This window comes from Corylus avellana, chromosome ca9, assembly GCF_901000735.1.
Source record: "Corylus avellana chromosome ca9, CavTom2PMs-1.0".
NCBI classification, from domain to species: Eukaryota; Viridiplantae; Streptophyta; class Magnoliopsida; order Fagales; family Betulaceae; genus Corylus; species Corylus avellana.
Genome location: NC_081549.1, coordinates 5,248,590 through 5,268,854, shown reverse-complemented (window position 1 = coordinate 5,268,854; position 20,265 = coordinate 5,248,590). Strand labels below are relative to the sequence as shown.

The 20,265-nt window shown below is 37.7% G+C and overlaps 4 protein-coding genes across 4 annotated transcripts; all 4 read left to right on the top strand.

Moving 5' to 3' along the window:
* The first annotated feature begins 2,342 nt into the window (after positions 1-2,342).
* On the top strand, positions 2,343-7,010 carry LOC132192070 (uncharacterized). Its single transcript, XM_059607267.1, has 3 exons — positions 2,343-3,087; positions 6,002-6,333; positions 6,405-7,010. Exons 1-3 carry the CDS (start codon positions 2,444-2,446, stop codon positions 6,890-6,892), a joined length of 1,464 nt encoding a protein of 487 aa, XP_059463250.1. The 5' UTR covers positions 2,343-2,443; the 3' UTR covers positions 6,893-7,010.
* Positions 7,011-7,765: 755 nt separating this feature from the next.
* Positions 7,766-11,078, top strand: LOC132192320 (putative pentatricopeptide repeat-containing protein At3g13770, mitochondrial). Its single transcript, XM_059607617.1, has 2 exons — positions 7,766-8,355; positions 9,055-11,078. The coding sequence occupies exons 1-2, from the start codon at positions 7,875-7,877 to the stop codon at positions 10,497-10,499; spliced, it is 1,926 nt and encodes a 641-aa protein (XP_059463600.1). The 5' UTR covers positions 7,766-7,874; the 3' UTR covers positions 10,500-11,078.
* Positions 11,079-11,446: 368 nt separating this feature from the next.
* LOC132192357 (putative pentatricopeptide repeat-containing protein At3g13770, mitochondrial) lies at positions 11,447-14,704 on the top strand. Its single transcript, XM_059607671.1, has 2 exons — positions 11,447-11,927; positions 12,650-14,704. The coding sequence occupies exons 1-2, from the start codon at positions 11,447-11,449 to the stop codon at positions 14,092-14,094; spliced, it is 1,926 nt and encodes a 641-aa protein (XP_059463654.1). The 3' UTR covers positions 14,095-14,704.
* A 1,018-nt stretch (positions 14,705-15,722) lies between these two features.
* Positions 15,723-16,440, top strand: LOC132192354 (uncharacterized). Its single transcript, XM_059607669.1, has one exon. It carries the CDS (start codon positions 15,816-15,818, stop codon positions 16,161-16,163), a length of 348 nt encoding a protein of 115 aa, XP_059463652.1. The 5' UTR covers positions 15,723-15,815; the 3' UTR covers positions 16,164-16,440.
* Positions 16,441-20,265: the final 3,825 nt, after the last annotated feature.

Sequence of the window (20,265 nt, the reverse complement as noted above, 5' to 3'; positions counted from 1 at the left end):
ATTAATGTGACGTGTTTTAAATAATTTTTTATGTCAATTATTTGAAAACAAATTAAAATATTAGTCGATTCAAACATGTCAAATAAGTAATAAATGCGTTTTGTTTTGTGTCTTAGATTGGAAAATTTTCTTTAATTTTTTTTTCAACTCAAATCTATTTAACGGCGATTGATAATCTATATGAATGCGACAGTGTCGTGAGGTAGCATCTGTAGAGATTATAACGTCAATGACGTATCAAACTCTTCTAATAAAATGAATAATATCTCACATTTTCCCCTCACCTCGCGTGTGTCTGTGTCTATATATATATATATATATATAGGAAATTCATATCAGTTTTATTTATAGAAATCATCATGAGCATAAAGCTCTTATAAGCAATTATAGTTAAAGCTACGAGGTTACAAGCTTCACAAATGACATATTACATTCTAGATCCAAAATCAATCCACTAACTCATGACTAATTTACATATTAAAAAACAGATCTGTGTCAAATAGACTCAAACTAATGTATAAGAGCATTCCCAATGGAAGAGCCATATTTTTATGTAAAATGGCTCTTCAAAACTCACTTTTATCTAGTTTAGCTAAGCCATTTTTAAGTGTCTCCACATCCGATTAGCTATATTTCTAAAAAAAAGGTGGGAAAAGATTTGGGAAAATGATAAAGCAGGAGAGAGAAACACTAAAAAAGAAAATGGTTCCCTTAAAAAGTGCTGCTACATTTAACTTTTTTTTTAGCTCTTCTAATCAAATATCTATTTTACATATATTTTTGGCTCATCCAATGTGGGAGGTTTTTTGAACATTTGAAGAGCTATTATAGATAAAAGTAACATTTGGCTCTTCCATTGGGAATGCTCTAAGTAGTGCTTATTCCTCGGAACTGAGGGTAGACAAACCCCCAACCGAAACTCTTCCCCCTCAACCCGAAAGCCGGAATAACGTTTATATCCACAACCCAAAGGTCTGGACCATAGCAAATAATCCAGAGGGCATCACGCATGCAGATCGAGAGGGGAAAGAGGATTATTATACGCAAAAAAAGGAAATAAAAGCGTACAGGGAAATAAAGGGACTAAAACAGAATAGAAAAAAAGGGACAAACAACAAATGGAAACCAACAAAACAGAAAAAAAACTGGAGAATCACACTAAGGGCCTGTTTGGAATTGCGTTTAAGAGGTCTAAAAGTGTTTTTAACACTCAAAAAGCTCGTTTGAATAAAAAAATACCCGTTTAGTAAAAAAATTAAAAACGCTTTTAAGGGTCCAAAAAGCTTAAAAATGACTAAAAACACTTTTGAGAAAATCTTAAAAATGAAGCTTTTGTCCAAAAGCTCTTTTTTGATTTAAAAATTCTATTTCTTAAACGCAATCCCAAACAGGCTCTAAGCGGGAAACGGCAGCAGGAAGGAAGCCGATCGCGTGCTGGCCGGAAACCGGTGTGGAAGGTGTTGTTGGAGCTCATCGCGGGGGGACACGAGGAAAGACCCGACAACGGACGATGGGCGATAGAGCGGGCGCAGAGGAGATCGGGTGTTGCACACAAAACAAACTAGGGAGAGTTTAAGTGAATCCCCCAAGAGCATCGCCCACAAAGTGTAACAAACAGGCAAGGCAACAAAAATAACACACCAAAATACACGGCAAAAGACAGACATAAAGAAAAAGAAATAGAACAACCAGAAATGAAAAAAATAATCAGAGAGAACCGAAATCAAACCACATTTGGAGAGACGGATCCAGTGCAAAAGGTGTGATGGGCATTGGCGGATCCGGGTAGCAAGGTGGTGGAGCGCGCGTCGAGGTGGACCAAGCAACAGTCAGTCGATCGGGCAGGACACAAACCGGACAGTTGGTGGATCATGCAAGCGTAAATAGATAAGATTAATAATGTTGCAATGTAACCATCAAAGCTACCAAGGTAGATATGTTAGTTGTTAAGCATTAAAATATTAAAATTCACAGCTCTGAGCATTGAAAACGAAGTTTATATTTGACATTACAAACCCATTAACCCAATCCAACGGTCAAATTAATCACCCAAACACATCTCAACCCCAAATGGGTATTACCCTGGGAAAAAAAATTCGGGTTCTTGCTCTTTATGTTAAAAAAATAAGTTAAAAAAAAAAAAACTAAAACTGCGTTGTTAGTTTTTTAAAAAATAAGCGTAATATTGAAAATAAAAAAAAATTCTGGCTATCTCGAGTTTCCACTCTTTTTATATGTGATATTTTCGAAACGTTTTCATTCTTAAAAGTCGCCTAAATTTCATAATTTGAGAATTTATAATTTTTTTAAAATTATAAAAATAGCTCTATGTTTAGCAATATCACTGATATAGTTTCTGTTAAGATAATTATAATCTGTACAGATTAGCCAAAAAGCATGTACTAATCTATAAATTAAATCAAGTCAGCAATCTTTTTAGGTGATGAAAACCAAAACTTTTTCCAAATCTTTCAAGACCAACCAACCACAGATGGCCACCCCATTACTCCTCCTCCTGATCCTCTCCTCATTCCGCCCCGCCCAATCACACCCCGCCACCTCACCCAAATTCCAGCTCCCACTCTCCACTCTCCCACACCCAACCACCCTATCCGTCAGGGACTTCGGGGCCATCGGCGACGGGCGCCACTACGACACGAAGGCCATCCAATCGGCCATCGACACCTGCACCTGCTCCTCCGCCTCCACCCCGTGCCGCGTCACCTTCCCGCCCGGCAAGTACCTGACGGCCACGATCTTCCTGAGATCCGGCGTCGTTCTGGAAGTCCAAGACGGCGCCACGCTCCTGGGCGGCAAGAGAATGGAGGACTACCCTTGGGAGGCGTGGAGATGGTACGTGGTGGTGGCGGAGAACGCGAGCGACGTGGGGATCACGGGCGGCGGAGTGGTGGATGGCCAAGGGCTGGGGTTCGTGAAGAGGTTCGACGAGAAGAAGAACGTGATGGTCAGCTGGAACCGGACCGGGGCTTGTCTTGGGGACGAGTGCAGGCCCAGGCTGGTTGGCTTCCTTGGGTGCACCAACGTTAGGGTTTGGAACGTCACGCTCAGAGAGCCGGCCTATTGGTGGTGCGTATTTTGACTCTCAACTCCTCTTTTTCTTTTTCTTTTTTCTTCTTTTGGGGCTGGATAGTTTCCTAATTTGCCATGATTGTGTGGAAGAGGTGATGATATTGCATTTTTACCCCTCCATTTCTATTAATATTCCCTCCTTGAATTTAAGTATCTAGTCGATGCATGAGTAGTAAAAAAAAATTCCTGGTATAAAAACTTTCTAAATGACCATACGACGGTTAGGTCAGGTTCGGTTCGGTTCGGTCATTCCCGTATGTCTAAATGACCATATGATTGTTAGGTTAGGTTCGGTTCAGCCACCCTTAGAGGGTGGTCGAAACACGGTAATGACCTCTCAAAGGTCACCACTCATGTGACTAAAGCGGCAGCTTGACCCTTTGAGGGTGGTTGGCTACCCCTTTGTAGTTCGGCTACTTCCAAAGGTTAATTGGAGTGGCTAAATCGCCTCGCGATAAAAAACGGTGATTCGCCCACTCCAAAACAATCAAAAGGATCGCTAGCCACTCTAATGGTGGGGGTGAAAAACTAATAGTGACCATACACAACGATGAAGCTGGTAAAGTGGCGATGGTTGCATAATAATATAGTTTTGTATTTTTAAATTACAAAACGAAATTTAGATTGTTCATTTACAATTAACAATTCATCTTCGTAATCTATAAGCTTAGCTGCTTAAGACACCTGAAAGAGATATTGTTTCTTTTTACATTAGCTTGAAGCAAAAGATGGAGTTGTGCCTCACTATAGTCTAAGTGAGATTTGCTGAAATAGTAAGACAAAATATAGGTCTGAATACAAAAAATGAGAAGACAAGGCTATATAGGCAAATGCATTTAATCAAAAGGATACCAGGGCAAAAATATTTGCTCTTACGGGCCTCACAGGTACATGTGTTGTCAACTTGGCATACGTCCCTGTCCCCTTTGATGCCATTTCGCTGGTCTAGATGAGACGTGGCGGTGTATCATTTGGCAGTCAGAAAACTCAAAACTGTTATCTGTACATGCGAATAGGGAAGGATCAAGTATGATTTAGGCTCACCTCACCGTCTTTACACTTATCCACTGAGCTACACGATTCCTTGCCGAAAAGGGCCCACCAGCGGAGCCTGGGTCCCAACCTCACGCTAAATCCTCCGACTGGTCAACTTGCTAACAGACAAGAATGGCCGACGGGTCACGCTTGTCTATGGCTTGATATTATTGCCTGATTTATATTTTTATAGGAAACTACAATTATTCATGTACCATCATCTCAATTGTTAATGTCTTCTTAAATTTTATAATTAATTATCTAAACTACTTATCAAAAATGATCTAAACTACTTGTCCCTTTCAATTAACTCCACCCCCCCGTTTAAAACATTTAGTTGAATCAAACAGAAAATAGGCAGATGATTTTTTTTTTAAAAAAAAAAAATTAGTTCAAGGGCATTTTGGTAATTTTCACTCATCTTATCAGGGGGCATTTTGATATTTTCACACATTTCACGGAGGTATAATGGAAATTTCACCCATTTTTTGTCGAAGTTAACAGAAAATTATATAAGTAGGAAGATAAGTGAAAGGGGCAAGTAGTTTAGGACGTCAATTGCAATTTTGTTTTTTTTTTAAAATTTAAGGAGTAAATTGCATTTGAAATGATAATTCAAGAGGGGCAGGTGCAGTTCCCTTTATTTTTATTCTCTGAAGTATAGCATGGTTTCAATTAAATTCCAAAAATTCTAAAAGAATTCTAAATTTATTTTTATTTCAATAATGATCAATTTAGTCTTTTCATTCGTGATGATCTGCTATGTCAGATCTAATGGTGATTTTAAAAACATCACCTTTGGAGGATAAAAGAGAGATAAAAATCCTACATATAGCATTACTCATTAATTGTGTCTTTAGTGTAGTTGTTCATATATGAAATGTTTCATCCAAGTAATGGATGGGACATGCATTGATCCGTCTTAGACTCCGTTTCTTGATTCTTTTTTAAGGTGTTTTTTGTTTCGAAAAAGTGTTATGATGTGAAATACAGGTGAAAATTGTTTTGTAAGTATTTGGATTTTGGGTTGTTTGTTAATATTTTTGTTTTGAAAAGAGAAAACAAAATAGAAACGGAAAAGGTGTTATCAAACAAAGCTAGATCGGTGAGATTGCTTCTTTTTCCTTTTCTTGATAAATGATTTAGTTGGATTGACATTGTGCGTACTTGGCAGGATTCCTACAATGATCAGTTCCCATTTAGCTACGATTTGAGCTTTTCCTGGCTCATTGTATTTTGTTTTAAATCTTCTTCAGTCTGTTTTGATGACAACAGGTAATTGAAAGATCCCCTGGTTATGTTACAACTGAAACAACATGTCTTAATGGTGTAAGGAAATCTCATTAAATCTACCAAAGGATATTTTGGGGTGGTGAGGCCAGGGGACAAGAGAAATAACCCCAATAGGATTCAGTAGTTCATTAAAAAAGTTCGTATTTAAGTCGAGAGAGCAAGCAAAATTGTTGTTAATAAGTTTGATAGTGTAGCCTGAGGTGAGAGAGATTTGATACTTCTAGTTTCCTTTTCCATCTTGTCCAAATAGGATTTTTTTTTTTGTTTTTTTTCTTCATTTTAGCTAAAGAATCACCATTTTATATTTTACTACCGACTTTTCCAAAGTATCTACATCTCGGTCTCTACTATTCACTTTTACTCTTCCTTTAAGCATCATTTCTCGATGATTTGTGTTGGATTTGTTGTCTTGTTGGCTATGATTGGCTTGATTTTTGTCTTTTGAGTCATCCATATTTCCTATTCCATACGTTTATTCTTGCAAATGGGTAGTATAGTTGAATTGGATTGATCAACTATGATTCACTGCATCATAGTCAAGTGCTGTGTATCTAATGAATAGATTGCATGAATATGATTGCAGCTTGCACATTGTAAGGTGTGAAAACACTTACATTCATGACGTTTCAATCTATGGGAACTTTAATACACCCAACAATGATGGGATGGATATAGAGGATTCAAATAATACAGTCATTACAAGGTGCCACATCGATACAGGAGATGATGCTATCTGTCCAAAGACATACACTTCCCCTCTTCATAACCTGACAGCCACCGACTGTTGGATTCGAACAAAATCTTCAGCAATCAAATTTGGTAGTGCTAGCTCGTTTGATTTCAAGGGTCTGGTTTTTGACAGAATCACAATTGTAGAGTCTCACAGAGGGCTGGCATTGCAGATACGTGATGGAGGTAAATTACTCTTGCTATAAATACTGCTTTGGAGACAGACAGATTGTAACATGAACATTGGCCTTGTGCAGGAAATGTAAGCGACATTACCTTCTCAAATATAAATATAAGCACAAGATACTATGATCCATCATGGTGGGGAAGAGCAGAGCCTATATATGTGACAACCTGCCCAAGACACAAGACTTCAAAGGAGGGTTCAGTCTCTAATCTAGTTTTCATCAACATCACTGCAACTTCTGAAAATGGTGTCTTCTTGTCGGGTTCTAAACATGGGCTACTAAGCAATCTGAGATTCACAAATGTGAACTTCACTTACAGAAGATGGACAAATTATGCTGATGGATTGGTAGATTACAGACCAGGATGCCAGGGGCTTGTTCATCACAGCACTGCTGGGATCATCATGGAACACATTGAAGGCTTGGAGGTCGAAAATGTTAACATGAGATGGTCCGATGACCGGTCACGGCGCTGGAATAATCCTCTTGATTTCAGGCCTTCGACTGTGAATAACATTTCTTTGTATAATTTTCGTTCAGGTTTGTATAGACAGTGAAGAGTGAGTGGTAGGGAGGGAGGGGGGCATATTTGCTTAATGTATTCTTTTGATGGGGAAGAATGGAGATGGATGAGTATTTTTCCATGAAAATGAAGGGTGCACATTTTTACTGAAAATGACTCTGATAAATAAAAAGAACGCTTCTTCATCCAACGTTTTGTGTGATTCTTGAGGCAAAATAAAAGTGATTACTTTTTCCTTTTGCTACGTTTTAAAATATGTCAGATTAATTGGCTGAATTTGAAAAAAAAAAGGGAAAAAAGAAAAATCAATTCAATTTGAAGAAAATTTTGTATTCACCAAAAAATACAAGGAAATGGGGTGGGGTGATCATAGAGATGTAACGGGACTTGTTCGGGCTTTAATGTGTACAACAATGTCTTTTATTACAGGCCCAAAGGTAGCGGAAGCGCTGGTAACTTGGAAGGCGGTCGCTCTTGGATGTGAGTTGGGATACCAAAGGGTAATTATTGAGGGAGATGCGCTAGAAATTAAACAAGTTTTGCGCCATGAGGGATCTTGCTAAAATCAATATGGGCAGCTAGTAGAAAACATTAGGGTCATATTAAACAATCTTCAATTGTGGCAGATTGATTATATCAAAAGGTAGGTGAACAAAGCAGTTCATCAGTTAGCGAAAGCAGTGATCTATCTCTCTCTAGATAAAGTAGGGATAGAAGAAAGTCATTTTTTTTTTTCATTCAAAGTACTATACTTGCAAAGCAAGAGTAATTTTTGTGATCTTAATGAAATTTTGATGATTAACTTCAAAAAATAATAATAATAATAATAATACAAAGACTGCTATAGCTTATAACGTCCGCAATATATCATTTCTCTTAAAAACACCGGAGAGCGGGCCCAGTTTTATGGCGTTTGATGCTTCAATATGCGAAAGAAACCCATAAAGTGTTCTAATTTCTAAATTCTAAGATTCTAGTACTGCATGCTACTTAACCGTTACATCTAATTCCGAAATATGCTTCGGAAAATCAATTGCTTTTTCCATCATCCCAAACATGTCTCATTTTCTTCCATCTCTAACCCATGTACCCGCCAACTTACCCTTTCCTCCTTCCCGCCGAGCTCACCAGATTTGAAATCTCTGTCTTCCAACGGTAAACTAAGAGAAGCCCTTCTAGAGATGGCCCTTCAAGGCCATGAAATGGTGTTCGACGGCTACAACACGCTCTTAAACGAGTGCGTGAATCAAAGAGCCATCAGAGGAGGCCAAAGGGTCCAGGCCCACATGATCAAAACCTGCTATTTCCCTCCTGTATACCTCAGGACCAGGTTGATTGTACTATATACCAAGTGTCAGTCTTTGGGTGATGCGCGGAAAGTGCTCGAAGAAATGCCTGAACGGAATGTGGTGTCGTGGACAGCCTTGATTACGGCTTATTGTCAGAGGGGTTTTTCCTCCGAGGCCTTGAATCTCTTTGTACAGATGTTGAGATCAGGTACTTTTGAAATTTCATGTCCAATGTATGCGATTGGGTGTATTTGGTATTGTTCAAAATTTGAAATTATTGTGGGACTGTGGAAACATTGACGTCTCTATCTATTAAAAATTGGCTTAGCATTTTTTTTCGTACGAGTAATGCCAGAAACTATATTTTTATCTCACAATAATGATATTACAGTTGCAACCAACCATTGGATTTTTTATTTTTTATTTTTATAGGCATGCCTGCGAGCAATAGGGGATGGTGAGGTAACTGACTGGGATGAATGCCTTTCTTGACTTTGCTTTCAAGAAGATTTGAAGCGGCAGGTTTATTGCCACATTCCTTATCGTAATTGGACTTATAGAAGTAGGGGGTCTTTAGAAATTACACATAGTATGCATAATAAATAATTCAGATTCCATAGCTTTTGAAGGCTCAAACTCAAATGTGAGTAAATGAGAAATGTTTGAAGATGATTCTCCTTATGTACAAAAGAACAAGTTCTCACATGGGATTTTAAATGGTGTGAAATGTCAAAAGAATTTGATCTCAATCTGCGATGCCTGAAATACCCTAATTGGTTGTTAGATGGCAAGGTGGATTTTTCTTTTCTGTTTTCTGCAGCTTAGCTCCAGCTATTACAGTAGATTCGCAACTTGTTTTTTCTTCTTTTTCTTTCTCCCTTCATGTACTAAGGCAAACTTCTTGCAGGTACAGAGCCTAATGAGTTCACATTCGCTACTGTGCTTACTTCTTGTATGGGTTCAAATGGGCTTAACCTGGGAAGGCAAGTCCATTGTTTCATAATCAAGACAGGTTTTGAATCCTATATATATGTTGGAAGCTCACTTCTTGACATGTATGCCAAAGCTGGTAGAATTCATGAAGCTCGCAGAGTTTTTGAAAACTTGCCGGAAAGGGATGTTGTTTCTTGTACTGCTATAATCTCAGGCTATGCCCAACTTGGGCTTGATGAAGAGGCACTCGAGCTATTCCGTAGGTTGCAGATAGAAGGAATGAGTTCAAATTATGTCACTTATGCCAGTGTTTTAACTGCATTATCTGGGCTTGCTGCTTTAGATCATGGCAAGCAAGTTCACAGCCATGTCCTTCGTTCTGAACTGCCCTCATATGTGGTTCTTCAGAACTCTTTGATTGATATGTACTCAAAATGTGGAAGTCTTACCTACTCAAGAAGGATCTTTGATAGTATGCCTGAGAGAACTGCTATCTCATGGAATGCAATGCTCGTGGCATATAGCAAGCATGGGATGGGAAGAGAGGTGGTTGAGCTTTTCGAATTGATGAGAGATGAAAATAAAGTCAAACCTGACAGTGTCACTATCTTGGCTGTTTTATCAGGTTGTAGCCATGGAGGGTTGGAAGAAAAGGGGCTGGATGTTTTCTATGAGATGAAAAATGGGAAAATTGGGGTTGAGCCAGAGATTGAGCATTATGGATGTGTTGTTGATTTGCTAGGGCGTGCAGGGAAATTAGAAGAGGCTTTTAAATTTATAGAAGAGATGCCTTTTGAGCCAACGGCTGCTATATGGGGTTCTCTTTTAGGTGCTTGTAGTGTTCACTCGAATGTTGAGATGGGTGAGTCTGTGGGCCGTCAGCTCTTAGAAATTGAGCCTGAAAATTCTGGGAATTATGTTATTCTTTCCAATTTATATGCTTCTGCTGGGAGATGGGAAGATGTAAGAACTTTAAGGAAGTTGATGAAGGAGAAGGCTGTCAAAAAGGAGCCAGGAAGAAGCTGGATTGAGCTTGATCAAATGCTTCATACTTTTCATGCAAGTGATCGATCCCATCCCAGAAGAGAAGAGGCATTTGCGAAGGTGAGGGAGTTATCAGTCAAGTTTAAGGAAGCTGGTTATGTTCCTGATTTGAGTTGTGTTTTATATGATGTTGATGAGGAGCAGAAGGAAAAGTTACTCCTTGGCCACAGTGAAAAACTGGCTTTGGCTTTTGGTCTGATTGCTACAGCTAAAGGAATGCCAGTTCGCATCATTAAAAACCTCAGGATATGTGTTGATTGCCATAATTTTGCAAAATTTGTCTCAAAGATTAATGGGAGAGAAGTGACTTTGAGGGACAAAAAGCGGTTTCATAAAATCATTGGAGGGATTTGTTCTTGTGGAGATTACTGGTGAGCGGTGAGTGTTAAAGATTCTTGATGCGAAGTAATCCATCGACCCCTTTGATGATGGAATAAGGACCCTCAAATATTACTCTCTATTTTAAAAAAAAGAGAAGTAATACGATTCTTAGACAAAGGATGAGATGAGCAAACAACCATAGTCTGGAAAAAAAAAGGTCATGCTGCATTTATAGAAAATTCAGGAACTATGTAGCATGGACATAAAGATATAGGTTGGATTCTGACATGAAAAATTGCTTGGAAGACAAGGAACCACCTAGGGTTTCTCTGAGTCTTGTTCAGGTTATCTTTGAACCTGCTGCATGTAGAATTCTTTATGGTTGGAGATAAAAGCAAAAGCCAGGAATGATATACACTTCTTTACTGACATGATTTCAGAGCAGTCAAGAGTGCAGACTCGGAATAAGAGATTTAATTGTTGCACTCACGCCATGAAGTAGAAGGCTATCCATTTGTTTCTGATTTAGAAATTTATAAGGTTTTGTAATCTAATTTAAATTACAAATATCTTTGTCTTGGGATAGTGAGCAATTTGCATGAAATATACAGCTCTTAAGATACAGACCTGACATGAAAAATATGGATAGAAGAAAGTCATTTTTTTTTCATTCAAACTACTATACTTGCAAAGCAAGAGTAATTTTTGTGATCTTAATGAAATTTTCATGATTAACTTCAAAAAAATAAAAATAAAAATAATAATAATACAAAGACTGCTATATCTTATAACGTCCGCACAATATATCATTTCTTTTCAAAAACACTGGAGAGTTGTCTCTAATGGGTAGCTCAATCAGCTGTGAACTACGCCTCATAAAACGAAAGTCGCTAGTTCGAATTTTTCCTCCCCTTTTCCTTGTGTAGACATGTCAAAAAAAAAAAAAAAACACTGGATTTTAGTACTGCATGCTACTTAACCATTACATCTAATTCCGAAATATGCTTCGGAAAATCAATTGCTTTTTCCATCATCCCAAACATGTCTCATTTTCTTCTATCTTTAACCCATGTACCCGCCAACTTACCCTTTCCTCCTTCCCGCCGAGCTCACCAGATTTGAAATCTCTGTGCTCCAAGGGTAAACTAAGAGAAGCCCTTCTAGAGATGGCCCTTCAAGGTCCTGAAATGGTGTTCGACGGCTACGACACGCTCTTAAACGAGTGCGTGAATCAAAGGGCCATCAGAGGAGGCCAAAGGGTCCAGGCCCACATGATCAAAACCTGTTATCTCCCTCCTGTTTACCTTGGGACCAGGCTGATTGTGTTATACGCTAAGTGTGAGTCTTTGGGTGATGCGCGGAAAGTGCTCGATGAAATGCCTGAACGGAACGTGGTGTCGTGGACAGCCTTGATTACGGCTTATTGTCAGAGGGGTTATTCCTCCGAGGCCTTGAATCTCTTTGAGCAGATGTTGAGATCAGGTACTTTTGAAATTTCATGTCCAATGTATGCGATTGGGTGTATTTGGAATTGTTCAAATTTTGAAATTATTGTGGGACTGTGGAAACATTGACGTGTCTATCTATTTCAAATTGGCTTAGCATCTCTTTTTATCGTATGAATAATGCTAGAACTATATTTTTATCCCACAATACTGATATTACAGTCGCAACCAACCATTGGATTTTTTATTTTTTATTTTTATAGGCATGCCTGCGAGCAATAATAGGGGATGGTGAGGTAACTGACTGGGATGAATGCCTTTCTTGACTTTGGTTTCAAGAAGTTTTGAAGCGGCAGGTTTATTGCAACATTCCTTATTGTAATTGGACTTATAAAAGCATATAGGGGTCTTTAGAAATTACACATAGTATGCATAATAAATAATTCAGATTCCATAGCTTTTGAAGGCTCAAACTCAAATGTGAGTAAATGAGAAATGTTTGAAGATGATTCTCCTTACGTACAAAAGAACAAGTTCTTCTTATATTAAAGTGAGCACATGGGAGTTTAAATGGTGTGAAATCTCAAAAGAATTTGATCTTAATCTGCAATGCCTGAAATACCTTAATTGGTTGTTAGATGGCAAGGTGGATTTTTTTTCTGTTTTCTGCAGCTTAGCTCCAGCTATTACAGTAGATTAGCAACTTGTTTTTTCTTCTTTTTCTTTCTCCCTTCATGTACAAAGGCAAACTTCTTGCAGGTACAGAGCCTAATGCGTTCACCTTCAGTACTGTGCTTACTTCTTGTAGAGGTTCAAATGGGCTTAACCTGGGAAGGCAAGTCCATTGTTTCATAATCAAGACAGGTTTTGAATCCTTTATATATGTTGGAAACTCACTTCTTGACATGTATGCCAAAGCTGGTAGAATTCATGAAGCTCGCGAAGTTTTTGAAAACTTGCCGGAAAGGGATGTTGTTTCTTGTACTGCTATAATCTCAGGCTATGCCCAACTTGGGCTTGATGAAGAGGCACTCGAGCTATTCCGTAGGTTGCAGATAGAAGGAATGAGCTCAAGTTATATCACTTATGCCAGTGTTTTAACTGCATTATCTGGGCTTGCTGCTTTAGATCATGGCAAGCAAGTTCACAGCCATGTCCTTCGTTCTGAACTGCCCTCATATGTGGTTCTTCAAAACTCTCTGATTGATATGTACTCAAAATGTGGAAGTCTTACCTACTCAAGAAGGATCTTTGATAGTATGCCTGAGAGAACTGCTATCTCATGGAATGCAATGCTCGTGGCATATAGCAAGCATGGGATGGTAAGAGAGGTGGTTGAGCTTTTCGAATTGATGAGAGTTGAAAATAAAGTCAAACCTGACCGTGTCACTATCTTGGCTGTTTTATCTGGTTGTAGCCATGGAGGGTTGGAAGAAAAGGGGCTGGATGTTTTCTATGAGATGGAAAATGGGAAAATTGGGGTTGAGCCAGAGATTGAGCATTATGGGTGTGTTGTTGATTTGCTAGGGCGTGCAGGGAAATTAGAAGAGGCTTTTAACTTTATAGAAGAGATGCCTTTTGAGCCAACGGCTGCTATATGGGGTTTGCTTTTAGGTGCTTGTAGTATCCACTCGAATGTTGAGATGGGCGAGTCTGTGGGCCGTCGGCTTTTAGAAATTGAGCCTGAAAATTCTGGGAATTATGTGATTCTCTCCAATTTATATGCTTCTGCTGGGAGATGGGAAGATGTAAGAACTTTAAGGAAGTTGATGAAGGAAAAGGCTGTCAAAAAGGAGCCAGGAAGAAGCTGGATTGAGCTTGATCAAATGCTTCATACTTTTCACGCAAGTGATCGATCCCATCCCAGAATAGAAGAGGTGCTTACGATGGTGAGGGAGTTATCAGTCAAGTTTAAGGAAGCTGGTTATGTTCCTGATTTGAGTTGTGTTTTATATGATGTTGATGAGGAGCAGAAGGAAAAGTTACTCCTCGGCCACAGTGAAAAACTGGCTTTGGCTTTTGGGCTGATTGCTACAGCTAAAGGAATGCCAGTTCGCATCATTAAAAACCTCAGGATATGTGTTGATTGCCATAATTTTGCAAAATTTGTCTCAAAGATTAATGGGAGGGAAGTGACTTTGAGGGACAAAAAGCGGTTTCATAAAATCGTTGGAGGGATTTGTTCTTGTGGAGATTACTGGTGAGCGGTGAGTGTTGAAGATTCTTTTTGGTAAGCAATCCAACGACCCCTTCGATGATGGAATAAGGATTCTCAAATATTACTCTCTGTTTTAAAAACAGAAGTAATATGATTCTTAGATGAATGATGAGGTGAGCAAACAACCATAGTCTGGAAAAAAAAGGCCATGCTGCATTAATTATAGAAAATTCAGGAAATATGTACGCATGGACATAAAGATGGATCTAGGTTGGATTCTGACATGAAAAATTGCTGGGAAGACAAGGAACCTCCTAGGGTTTCTCTGAGTCTTGTTGAGGTTATCTTTGAACCGGCTGCATGTACAATTCTTTATGGTTGGAGATGAAAGCAAAAGCCAGGAATGATACACACTTCTTTACTGACATGATTTCAGAGGAGTCGAGTGCAGATTGTAATCTCTTGGCTGTAATATCTCATTACCATTCTGGACAGACTCATAATAAGATGAGTCTCCGAATGTAATATCTTGCTCTCTTCATCAAGGTCTAAGGTTCAACGCTTTATAGGTGCAAACAATCTTTTGGGATCACACCCTCTAGTGAAAAGTCAGCGATTTAATCAGCTCTGTGTAGGGAAATTCCCGAGCGTGCGGTGCACGGGACCGGAGTTTGCACTACAGGGGCCTTGCCTTGGAGAGGAGGGCTGAAAAAAAAAAAAAAAAAAAAAAATTGTTGCACTCACACCATGAAGCAGAAGGCTACCCATTTGTTTCTGATTTAGGAATTTATAAAGTTGTGTAATCTAATTTGAATTACAAATATCTTTGTCTTGGGACAATGAGCAATTTGCATGAAATATACATCTCTTAAAGCATTCACAATAGAAAAATCAAATGTTATTTTTATCTAAAATGACTAATCAAATTCGTAAAAAACCATCTACATTGGATTAGCAAAAAAAAAAAAATTGCAAAATTGATATTTGATTGGAAGAGCAAAAAAAAAAAAAAAAAAGCTAAATGTAGCATCACTTTTTAAGGGAGCTATTTTATTTTTTATTATTTCTCACTTCTCATTTAGTTAAATTGGTTAAATTCTTCGACCATAACTAACTAATTTTGTATTATATTTGTGTCTAATTTGTGAGTCATGTTAAAATTTATCAGCACTACTTTAAACTATCCCTCCATGCCAAAAAGGTCATTCTATTAGTGAGAATAGTTAAAATTAATAAAAAAAAGGTAGTTCAAATGACTACTTTATTATGAAAATACTATAATATCCCCCTATTATAATTATTAAGTTATACAAATTAGAATTAGTATTTTTTTTTAAATAAAAAAATACAAGTGCTGGCCAGTGGCCATGACCAACCATTAGCTTTTGTTTTTTAATTTTTTTTCTTTTCAGTTTTGTTTGTTTATTTTATTTTGGTATTTTTTAAAATTTTATTTCTTATTTTCTTTTAACTTATGATTATTTTTAATTTTGAGAGTATTTTAAAAAGAAAGATTGAAATAAAAAAATAAAAAATAAAAATACTGGTATAGGGGACTTTTAGTTTTAGGTATTGAAATGACATTTTAAAAAAAATTGGTGGTGTAAATAAAAAAATTAGTAGTAGTTAGGGCCAAAATGTATTTTCGATAAACAAAAACAAATGGCCACAACATTTCTCACTCTCTCGTAGTGCCTCTCCTTTCGGTGAGAGTCCGACCGTCAGTCCTCAAGCAAAACCTAAGAGGCGAAAAAACACCAACCAAGCATGCCCATAAGCAGCGCCTCCAGCATGCTCCGCCAGCGCCTGGTGGGAGCCCTGCGTATCCGTGGCGGCGCATCCACCACAGGATCGAGCCGGTGGACGAGCCCGGGGCACGAGGAGCGGCCGAAGGGATACCTCTTCAACCGAACGCCACTGCCACCGGGCCAGTCGCGCAAGTGGGAGGACTGGGAGCTGCCCTGCTACATAACCAGCTTCCTCACCATCGTTATCCTCGGCGTCGGCCTCAACGCCAAGCCCGATCTCACCATCGAGACCTGGGCTCACCAGAAGGCCCTCGAGCGTCTCCAGCTCGAGGCCTCCTCCTCTTCCGGATCATCTGAATCCGAGTGAGTCTCCGATCTTCTGGGTGGTATGGTCAATTCGGATCCACATGCTGCTTCTTTTTTTTCTTCTCTGATTTTGATGCTAATGATAATGGCGACGATGATGACGATGAGGGTTTTTGTTTAAAGTGCTGGGGTTGGGAAGGAACGGGGGCTCTGCTCTTTCTGTGGTTGTTTATATTATGGTATGTAGTTGAAATAAAGGTTGTTTTGACTTTTACTGTTTAATTGGGATCTTTCTCTGAAGCTTTATCAATGTTTATTTACTGGCTATTTTTTGGTTACTTTGACTTGAATCATGTTTCGTCAGTTAGTTTATAATAAATTCCCTTTTTTCCAATATCAATGTTTTGATGAGGAATTGGTTTTAATTTTAGCTTATTCCGGTACCTTTTGTTGTTGAATTTGAAGACTTTGAGCTTCAATTAATTCAGTTTTATTTATGATTATTTTTTAAGCTGGAACTTTGTGAATGGGTACCTCTTAGTCTCAGCGTATGATTTCTATAACATGATTTGTGGCAATTTTGCATTCTGGCATGGTTGAACTTATATGGTGATTGGAATTTTGATTGGGGCGAGTGGCAGAATAGAAATGAGATGATGAGTGAGACCCTTTGGTCATGTTTGGTGGATTCTTCTTATACTATAATCGTTACTTGACACCCCTAATTGTGGAAAATCTGGGGCATCACCCCTAATTGGGCTGATAAGGCACTGCTGCCAATGGTTTTTACTCTTGTTCTTTTGTAATGTGGCGTAGTGCACAGGGCCGATTTTGTTTGTGAAGCGAGCTTGTGAATACAGTTATGAGTTTGTGTACATTTCACACGATATCAATGATAGTTTTAATTTATACACTCTCTCAACATACATATGTGTTCTGTTACTTATCAAAAAAAATTACATACATATATGTTCTGTAACATGTGGGCCTAGTTTGTGTTGCTATAATTTTAGGTTTTTGAAATATTTGGCACCCCATATCCTTATTTGCATTTGACTCTTGTATGTGTGCTGAAATCTTTGTCTAAAACTCAATGTTGAAATAATCACAAAACTTTGTTATATGCTGTTAGCTGTATGTGTATACCCTTTTTTTTTAAAAAAATAACTTTATAATCAGTATAGCAGCAATTGGAATTAATAGTCCTACTCCTTGATTGGCTTGTTGCATTGAATTTCTGGTTAATGGGTATTGTTTTATCCTTGTCAACATCTTGAGCATGCATTTGAGGTTTAATTGTTTTGGTGCTGATATGACTTGACCTTTTGTTTTCGCTTGGATCCATTTTGGATATATGGGACTAGATACATGGGTACCAAGGTGCAGCACAACCTTGCATCAGTTGGTTATTGTGTCAATTTCTTAGGAAAAGGTGGACCTAAAAGTAAATAAATGTACTAGGAAGCATTTTGAGCTTGATAAGATACCACCATGAGAATGCTTTCTTGCAAGCTCCTTGCAACTACTTGTTGACTCTCTTTTTTGATACGTACAAATACTTATTGACTTACCTTTCTTATATAATGTTTGGTGGATTAATTTTAAAAACAATCTTTAATCATCTATGTTAAGATTTTATGCTAAAACTCATATCTTTTATGTTAAGTTTGGACCTTTATCTTGTCCTTTTTGGATCATCCGTCAAATCAAAGGTGGCATGGGATCTGGTGATGTAGCATTCTGAGAACAGACTACCTGATTGGAGGGTTGTCTCTCTAAGGAAAATACATGTTTCACTAGGAGTATTGATGCAAGCCTTTTGATATGTCAACTTTCATTTTGTGGTCCCATGCTCTTTAAGCAGTTTCAGGTGAAGAATATTAAGCATCACCACATTGAACTGTTAGGATTAACGATGGAGACCAGTAGCGGAAATGATTAGAGGAACTTGCTATAAGTAGTGATATCCTCTTTAGAAGAGTAGAATTTTGAAATTTTGGGCATCCGTGAGAGTATACTTACCTTGGAAGGTGAGGAGTCATGGGGTGGGGGAAGTCATTATGATGTCATTTATTGAGGTTGTGAAAAACCTGGTTTCTCTAGATTGTCATTTTGAGAATGCGTGCTCCATGTCAATGTTGGATGGATGCCATTTTGCATTGGAGTTCAATAGTTATTAGTCAATTGAATAGATGAAGAACTGATGTGGTTCTAGTTGTTATTATCGTATAGGACATTATGGTTCAAAAGTGTGGCAATCTAATAAGACACCAGGGTACAAACAAGAGTGTTCCAATGAATTTGACAAATTAGAATCCAATAATCACCATATTTTCATTTATTTTGACTTTAATCTGTGGACAATGAGATGTGCTATTTAAATTTTGACAATCCAATTCCATCTGAATTCTGGATATTGGCTCAGGCTATATATCTGTCTGTGAATCTATTGGTTGAAACTATAATTATCTCGATCTCTTCAATTTTGTTTCGTCTATTTAGGAGGCTACATTTTGTTGGTGCGATCATGTATTTTTGTGAACATATGGAAGAACACTGTAGTGAATTTTTCTCTTTTATTTTGGTGACTGTTTTTAAATCAATCTAGAGTACTTTGCCTATAATGTAAACAATATATTATATCCAAGAAAAGATGAAAATCTTACATTACATGTATTGAACATTATGCAATTTATTCATCCTAAAAAATACATTATAACACAGGAACTGGTAACCTGTTGTACAATAGTCCTTTGATAATAGACATAATAACCATAATAATCTCCACATTTCTTGAAGTAAATAAAGGCCGACTCATGTATCATATCTTTTTCTGCTGCCCCGTTTTTTTGTTCTCATTTTTCTTAGTTTATTCATGTATCATGTCATGTTGTATGCATTTGGTAGAACATTTTGGGAACATGGGCATTGTGTTGAAAAATGTGCCATACCAAGTTATGTAGAGTGTTTCTTAATGATTTTGAGAACAGGGAGAAACGTCTGCATATCATGGAGTTCTTAATGATTTTGTTGCTTTGTTCTTGCACCTTCTATCAGCATGTATGTTGTCTTGTTTAACTGGTAGTCATTTCAATAATAGCTATGAAGAGTATCTTTCCTCTTTCAGTTTCTTTACATCGTGACATATGCCTGATTGATTGCTAAAAGCCACCAAGTAGAAGGCTGGCCAAGTCCTTTTGGATGCACTAGGTTTAGCAGGGTATGTTATCTCAGCCAAGCACTCTGGGTTGGAAAGTAAATGGAGAGTTTTTTTAGACGACGAATGTTAGATTTGGTATGATCTGGTTTTTTTATCCCTGTTTGGTTTTTTGTTCGAAGTGTCAACTTCTCATTGAAGGGTACAAAATGCTTGATTTATGCCAAAACTATATAGAAGTTATTCTCATCTTGAAAATGCTAAAAGATTACTTCATTTTGTTGCATTTAAGTAAAGGGTATCCAGATGTCCTTTGGCATCTAGATTCCTTCCCAACCTCCTTTTCTTGGGAATGTGGATTCCTCCCTTGTATAGAAGTGGGAATCCACATTCCCCTCACCTGAGAAGGTTTGTTTTCCTCTTAACGAACAAAAATGCCCTTCCTTTTCTTCCAATAAGTGCACTAAACATCTTCATACTTTTTTGGCTTTTTCAATCCTAAAACTCTTCCTAGGCCAGAAAGAGTCGAAGGATTACTTACAGCTAATATACGCAATTCAGATTTAAAAAAAAAAAAAAAAAAAAAAAAAAAAAAAAATTCCGGATGACTAAGTATGATTGTGATTCAAGTTCTCAGAGATGCAGGGGTAACTCCATTATATTTGTAAGGTCCGATTTTATTTTATTTTATTTAAAACAAAAACAAAAAAAAACAAAAAAATCTTTTTGATGCTATTATTTGGTTTTTGGGAAAAGCATATATATTCCCTCTCAAACTACTATCTTATTGTCAATGTTTTTCTTAAACTACTAAAAAAATTTCAATGTCTCCCAAAAGGCCAACAAAAAAAACAAAAATACCCTAAAAATTTTAGTAAGACAAAAATATCCTTATATAAATTTGAAAAAAAAAAAAAAAAAAACCAAGGGGGTGGCCATCTCTTTAGTTTCTAGTTAGAACCAATTTGGAATGACCGATTACCAATATGACAATGTTAGAACCGAT